The sequence below is a fragment of the Esox lucius genome, chromosome 18 (genome assembly GCF_011004845.1).
Source record: "Esox lucius isolate fEsoLuc1 chromosome 18, fEsoLuc1.pri, whole genome shotgun sequence".
NCBI classification, from domain to species: domain Eukaryota; kingdom Metazoa; phylum Chordata; class Actinopteri; order Esociformes; family Esocidae; genus Esox; species Esox lucius.
Window position 1 is genome coordinate 14,324,545 of NC_047586.1, and position 8,411 is coordinate 14,332,955.

At 41.4% G+C, this 8,411-nt stretch overlaps 1 protein-coding gene across 1 annotated transcript; it reads left to right on the plus strand.

Annotated features, from left to right (window-relative positions):
• Positions 1–207: 207 nt before the first annotated feature.
• On the plus strand, positions 208–4,894 carry pou3f2a (POU class 3 homeobox 2a). The gene has a single exon (XM_010882360.4). It carries the CDS (start codon positions 353–355, stop codon positions 1,475–1,477), a length of 1,125 nt encoding a protein of 374 aa, XP_010880662.1. The 5' UTR covers positions 208–352; the 3' UTR covers positions 1,478–4,894.
• Positions 4,895–8,411: the final 3,517 nt, after the last annotated feature.

An 8,411-nucleotide genomic window follows, 5' to 3' on the forward strand; every position in this document is an offset into this window, starting at 1 on the left:
GTTTTTTCCCACTAAGATTAAAGTCTGTACGGTGTTTTTGGGTCGAACCCAGCTTTTCACTCTGCTCTGTAGTCTGCAGCAGGACTGCCGGTATTGTTGGGGAGAGTGATAGGGGCTTCTATCGAATCTCCCGTGACCAATGAGCGGGGTGCTGTCAGGGGTAACCACATCTGTCAACCGTTCTTGGCCAATAAAGAGCGGAGCGAGGCGGACCTCAGGTGCGCGCCTCTGCGTCCCCTTGGCACGGTTCCCGGGAGATCGAGAGAGAATCCTCGCTGCCCCGTGGCGGAAAATAGTAACTGTCAAAGGCAGCTCTTTTAACGAGAGAGCTATCACTCCGGCTCCGAGAGTTATGGCGACCGCAGCGTCCAACCACTACAGCGTCCTGACTACCCCCAGCAGCGCGCCGCCGCCGCACTCGGAGTCCGGGAGCATGCAGCAGGCAACGGCGTACAGGGACGCGCACACCCTGCTACAGAACGACTACACGCTACCTGGCAGCGGTCATCCGCTCAGCCACGCGCACCAGTGGATCACGGCTCTGTCGCACGGGGACGGGGCTCCGTGGCCATCGAGTCCCCTCGGAGACCAGGACGTGAAACCCATTCTGCAAAGCGACCGGGAGGAGCTGCAGAATTCCGCTAGTCTGCAGCAACAGCAGCGACACCCTCACTTAGCGCACCAAACACACCACGACGCCAGGGCATGGCGAACAAGCACGGCCACCACTCACATCCCAGGTATGGCAACGTCTGACGGCCAGAGCCTGGTGTACTCCCAGTCTGGTTTCGGCCTGGGGGGACCAGAGCAGATGCACCACCACTCCCTGCGGGATGAAGACCACCACAGCCACAGCCCACATCTAAGCGAGCATGGAGGCGGGGGGCAGTCGTCCCTCTCACACCACCAGCACGGAGGACACCCTGACCACTCGGATGAGGACACACCGACCTCGGACGACTTGGAGCAGTTTGCCAAGCAGTTTAAGCAACGGCGCATCAAACTGGGCTTTACCCAAGCTGACGTGGGGCTGGCGCTAGGGACCCTCTATGGAAACGTTTTTTCCCAGACCACTATCTGCAGGTTCGAGGCACTTCAACTAAGCTTCAAAAACATGTGTAAACTCAAACCACTGCTTAACAAGTGGCTGGAGGAGGCGGATTCCACCTCGGGGAGCCCTACAAGCCTGGATAAGATCGCGGCGCAGGGGAGAAAGAGGAAAAAGAGGACCTCCATCGAGGTGGGTGTCAAGGGGGCTTTGGAGAGCCATTTTCTTAAAAGTCCAAAACCTGGCGCCACGGAGATCACCTCCATAGCAGATAGCTTACAGCTAGAGAAGGAGGTGGTGAGGGTTTGGTTTTGTAACAGGCGGCAGAAGGAGAAGAGGATGACGCCCATCGGAGGACAGTTACCGGGAACCGAGGACATGTATGGGGACACACCACCTCACCACGGCGCACAAACCCCGGTGCAATGACCAGAAAATCCGTTATAACCACTCTGACAACTAAAGGAATGTCCCCCTATATGTTTCTCTGTGCCGGAATAAATAGCATTGGAACACAGCCAGTGCAAATTTTTGGACCTATGGAACACAGTGGGAATACCGAGTGTTGGAACCCAAGCACTAGCCTACATCCCAGACACAGGAATAGCTATGGAGTTTTCATGCAGTGGAGATGCTAGGCGCAATATAGGCTACATGGATCGTGGTTGGTTTTTGTACTAACCAAAAATAGGCTCAATATTATTGACATCAAATCGATTTTATGGTCAAAGTACCAATATATCGAAGCGTGTGTGTTAAAAAAAAAGACGGTAGGCCCATAGGCTGTGTGCACGAGCTACCCGCGGGAAGCATAAAAGTCGCAGTCGACTGTCGCTAAATAAACGCCATCTTTCCGTCATAACAAAAGCAACAGGGGTTTAACATGGTCGAGGCTCAGTACACCTGCTGCACCTACAAGCCAGTGCCATCACCAGCATTTATTATTATTGCTAGGTCTATTAACCCCATTGTTATTGTTATAATGAAGGTATTATTATAATGGCCTTCTGTTGTTGTTGTTAATATTATTATTATTATGATATTTCTACAACAGAACTTTGGTTTAGGTTATATTGTTTATTTTCAGGGTCATAAGACATGGGATTATATTGAAATGGGTTTTGTCAGTTATATATGCGGTCAGATTGTATCCAAATAATCTATTATACTATCGCCCCCACACTAATCTAAATAAAATGTATGTATGCCTATATTCATTTCTCAAATAGCATATATTATTACTAAATAACAGTGGTGATTATGATAATAATAATAATAACAACAACAATAATAATAATAATACAGTAATAATAATTGTGGCCTGTGTAGGCTTTGCCTTTATGAGGCACACACCGTGGGGTCAAAAGAACCATGAAAAATGTATTCATTTTCTTTTGACACTTTGTCATGCCCATCATCATGTGAATCTACATGTGACTGATCTGCGCGCCTTTCTACAGTATGTGTTGTATTTGTATATTTATTTCCAGTAACTATGTGTTTCCAAAATACTGTGACCAGAAAGACCGAGACTGTAAGAATCATACCATATCACTGAAGCCTGCCCTTTGCCTTGTTTCGTAAGAAGAAAATAACGGAATCTGTACCAGCTCTGTCTACAATGGCTCGAATTAATCTATACAATGATTAATTACTAAGAAGAATTGTTCGTGGGATGTAACTTTATTTGTTTTTGTATGGCTTTGTATATTTGTTTGTTTGTTGAATTTCCTCTTGTCATACTAGTGCCAAAGCACAAACACGTGCACGTGCTCTTGTGCCACTCAACTCGTGATATATCTGACAGCATGCAGTGTTGGGGTCAACTCTGGCAATTATTGGACTAAATTCAAAACCACGGAGTCAACATGTTTTTTTTTTTGTAATTTCAAGAATTTGATTTGGTTATGAAGGTCAGGAATATGCATATTCAGAATTGAAATTAAACTGAATGCAATTAATGTAAAATTCTTCACATAGGCCTAGCTACTTAAGAGAAATAGCATTGGTATGACAAATCTTTGTAAATCAAATTGGTTTGAATAGAATTATATATTTTTGTTATTTACTTCAATGTATCGTCCTAACAAAATATAAAAATAAGGATATTGTTTAGGCAAGGAAATGTAATGATATTACGTTAGAAATAGCGTTTTGCAACCACGAATCGATTTTTTGATTATTGATTGGAAATTCTTTCTACACACCTGGCCCAATGGCACTAAACTGAGACAATTTCACTCAACATTACAAACCAAAATATATATGTTTCAGGCTGTTTATTGACACGTGGATCCTCTTCCGCTGATGCATAAAAAGCAATCCTAATTTAAAATGCGTTATTGGAAAATGCAAATTGCATATACATAGACATTCAATACCTTTAACACTTGATGGTAATCAATTACATGACTTGTATTTCCTGTCAATCACTTTAAATTGTAAATATTTGTTTCGTTACAATTCTAATTCAGACTTCAAAGATTGGACTTGATTTTAGTTTATACGCATTCTGAATTGACCCCAAACCTGTGATTCTGAACTGAAGGGGAAAAGAAAACAAAAATTGCACAATTTCTATATTATGCTTTTTTGTCATTAAAATGTATTTGTTTTTATAATCCTTTTGTATTCTTCTCATAGCCAAAATGTCTTAGCTTAACGAATGGATCCGGCCTGCAAAGCACTACGCTGTCGCTACCACAAATAGCCTATAACCCTGCTTTATATATTTATGGTCGCTACAATCCTCAGCGCGCGTACATGCATTGTAATTATGAATTGTATCAATCTGCTTCGGTTACGCGGAATGTCCTTCAGCGGTTTCTGATAACGGTTTATCAACGCTGATTTGCAGATATTTTCTTAAGGAAAGAAATCGTGTCGTTAAAAGTAGCCTGTGAAATAATATTTATACTAACAATAATATTGTTATTTGACGTAATTTGTGTGTCTATAATTGATATCCATGCTGTGTATACATTTAAAACAATTGTGAACGTCATAACCATTCAACAGTTACATTTGGTTTTAGACTTTATGTAAAATAGACGATTAGCTAATTTTAAGAAGACGCAAATTCATGAAATGCATAAACATTGCATTGTATAAAATTACAAATAAAATATGCTGTAATTACAGAATTTTATGCGATCTTGCGAACCTGTGACCTGGAGTCCAAACACCGTTCCGAGCTATGCTTGACTAAACTAGCGGTCGTGTTTCGACTAAATATTGCCCTAGTCACTCTATGTTATACAGGGTTAGATACTATATTCTGTAAATAAGTTGTATAAAATAATTTAATTGGATACAAATTCGACATAACACAAACATAAAATCGTTATAGAATCTTTCCATTGGCAATTCCTTTAGTACGTTTCTCTTTATTATGGCCTAATTTACTGGGGCCGTCGGTGGTATTCCCCAGTAAATATTTTGGGCCTGTACATTAAAGGTCATTTTACTTTTTAATACTGCCAATGGCCATCGTGTGCACATTATTTCCGATTATGTTATGGGGTGATGTAGGCTTATTAGTAGTAATAATGGAGTATTTAACGTCAAAAACAATCTGATTTGTTTACAATATTTTACATACACGCTTCATTGTGTCATGTATTTCACAATCTATGGTCTTGCTTGCTCAGAAACCCCCCAAAACAAAACTGTTGTGCTACCCGGTCAACATCGGTAACAGTCTCACAGTGCCATCTCGTGGACATTCTGTGTACAGCTGTAGGTTGAGTTCGGTTGTTCGTCCTATTTGCTGCTGTTTTTGGAACTAAGCACATACCTTTCTGTAAAAGATGATCTCATCTTCTGGCTTTCGCAATTTTTTATATCCTTGTCTAGTACAAAGTCTATTAACTTACTATCAAAGTATATATATATATATATACATATGCATATGGGATCTACACTCAAGTTATACCGGCACTGAAGTCTCTGCCTACTAACACAACATAGTTACCTAATGACGCAATTCATGATCTAAAGGACAATTTGTATCATGTTACAAATTAAATTCATGAAATGTAGCGAATTGCACAAAATGGAAAGAACGGTTGTAACAATGCAAAATTGGGGATGTAGTAGACAGTTAGACATAAGACAGGGACCCATTTTGACTTATGAGGACCACTTTCACAATTACAGTCTAATTTCTGGACTGCATCTTTTAAAAACTTAAAAATGTCCACAGTTTATTAAGAGTAGAGAATAGGGCAGTATTGTTTGTATGCATACATTCACAGGAAAGAGTTATGGGGGAAAGAGAAGAGGTGTGTGGTTAAATTAGACAGACAGGGAAATACACGAAGTGGGAAACAAGCAAGTGTGAATGAGTGAGAGAGACTGCAGGAAAATGAGAGCGTGTGTATGTATAAAACAAGCTCTCTGGAGAATGCTGCTGCCTGGATTTTGTCCTATCAGCAGGCGACCATCTGCCCTGCTCCTGGCCCTCACGCTCCTACAGGCATGCTCTGCATTATTCATATCATTACACACACACACACACACATCATGCACACAGGCATGTGCCAAACACACATGCACACACACACACACACACACACATCACAAACACACTGAGTGCTCTGTTGCTGTTTCCAGCACTGTGGTATGAAATCTCTGACACACATTGAGAATAACATTGAGATATTAGACCATTGGATGATTACATTATATTAAGGTTTTAGTTCTTAACCCCCCCCCCCCCCCATATTAAATATTTTGACACTGACAAAATGTTCATAATTATGGTTCTGTATGCCACCAAAATGGATTTGAAATTAATCACCCGAGATGCAATTGAAGTGCAGACTTTCAGCTTTAATTCAAAGAGGTTGAGCAAAATCATTGTATGAAACATTTAGGAATTGCAACCATTTTTATACACAGTCCCCTTATTTCAGAGGCTCAAATGTAATTGGATGAATTAACACAATCATAAAATAAAATGTTCATTTTTAATACTTTGTCGAAAATCCTTTGCAGGCAATGACTGCTTTAAGTCTGGAACGCATGGACATCACCAAACGTTGGGTTTCCTCCTTTGTGATGCTTTTCCAAGCCTTTACTGCAGCTGTCTTCAGTTGTTGTTTGTTCGTGGGCCTTTCTGCCTTACGTTTTGTCCTCAGAAAGTGAAATGCATGCTTAATCAGGTTGAGATCAATTGATTGACTCGGCCACTGCAGAACATTTCACTTATTTGACTTTAAAAAAACTCTTGGGTTGCTTTCACAGTATGTTTTGGGTCATTGTCCATCTGTAAAGTGAAGCGCCGTCCAATCAACTTTGCTGAATTTGTCTGAATCTGAACAGACAATATATCCCTATATACTACAGAATTCATCCGGCTGCTTCTGTCTTCTGTCACATCATCAATAAACACTAGTGACCCAGTGCCACTGGAAGCCATGCATGCCCATGCCATCACACTGCCTCCACTGTGTTTTAAAGATGATGTGGTGGTAACGCTTTTTTGTGTTGCAGAGCACACCAGTGTGTTCTTTTTTTGGCTACTCCTAATCTTCCTGCTATCGCTCCAATAGATTTTTTGGGGGGGATCCTAAGGATGGCCTGTTTCACTTGCATTGAGAGCTTCTTTGACCGAATGTTATGGGTTCACAGCAACAGCTTCCAAATGCGAATGCCATACCTGGAATCAACTCTAGACCTTTTACCTGCTCAATTGTTGAAGAAATAATGAAGGAATAGCCCAATTAAACTTAACGAGTTACTTTTGGTACCTTGAAAGAGAGTGGGCTACATGTTAAAGAGCTGCAATTCCTAAACCCTTCCTCCAATTTGGTTGGGAGTACCCTCAAATTAAAGCTGAGAGACTGCACTTTAAGCCCATATTCCTTATTTAACTGTAACTTGAATATATTTTGGTAAACAGACAAAATGACAAAACTTGTGTCAGTGTCCAATTATTTATGGACCTAACTATTTGGGTTTCTCTGGGTCTTGGCTGAAAATCTTCACACCCATGGAGACTTCCACAATTTTTAATATCATATTGGTCTAAATTAATTACAAATATAAAACAGAAAATATGTGGCACAAGCAATTGTATTTTTAAGTTATGTTATTAGTTGAATGGAGTTCACCTGGGTGCAGTCAAGGTGTTTCACATTATTTTAGACTAAATCCACCTTTCTCAGGGAGGTTCCACTGTTGATTAGTAAAATTCCTAACAAAAACTACGTCATGAAGATTAAAAAACCTATCAAAGCAAATCCGGAAATCAGGTTATTCAAGCACCCATTCGGGGTAGGAAATAAGAACATGTAAAAGGCAATGAATATCTGCTGTAGCACAATAAAATCCATTACAAAGAAATGGAGGGAATATATCACAACTGTGAATTGGTCTACAACAGGCTGTCCTCACAAAGTAGGGCACTATTGGGGATGGGAACTTATGGCACAAGCCTAACACAACACATCACCTTAAGAAAATGATCCCTACTGTGAAGCACGTTGGAGGCAGCATCGTGCCATGGGGATGCTTCTCTGCATCAGGGATTACAAAGTTTGCGAAGACAGAAGCGAAATGGATGCAGCAAAGTACAGAGAAAAGCCAGGAATAAAACCTGCTGAAGCCTGCATGAGGTCTGGGACTTAGGAGAAGATTCATTGGAGTGGCAAAATAACAAAAAGGTCCTGTCCTGTCAAAACCCAGGTCACTGTCCTGACATACACCCAATTGATAATATGTGGAAAATTGCTGTTCACCAAATGTCCCCACCCACCTTAATGGAGAGCAATTTTGCAAAAAAAAAGGGGCAAAAATTGCCAAAGGTGCCGCTACCAAATATTGATAAAAAGAGAGAGAATACAGTACTGCAACAGAAGTCTCTGCCAACGGCTAAGGCTAATAAGATTGATAAATGTTAATAAATGCTTTGTTTGTTCAACCAGGGACCACAAGTGAGCGTTGGCTCAACAATGTATCAGCTGACATCAGGACCCCTCCAATCACAGTCTCAAGATTTTCATGTCTAATATGGCAGTAAATTTAAGTCGGTCAGGGTACACATTCTGATGCTCCGCTGATCATTGGGCACGCTCTCCCTCATTTGGACTCGGGAGAGTCATTTGGCCTCCACCGAAGCCCACAGACATGTCAAGGAGGACCCTCTGGGCAACCAGAAAAAGCCGCCCCCAAACACCAGGGCCAGCTCAGAAGCTGCTCCAGAACTGACCGGATGGTGGGGCAGGACGTGACACCCGCTACCTCATTTGGGTCCTTGGTACTGCGTACCTTGCTCATTCTTGTAGGTTTTGACATTAATAATATTACACTGTTTAAGTTGTGGTTATTAGTTTTGTATAAATGATTATGCAATGGTGGT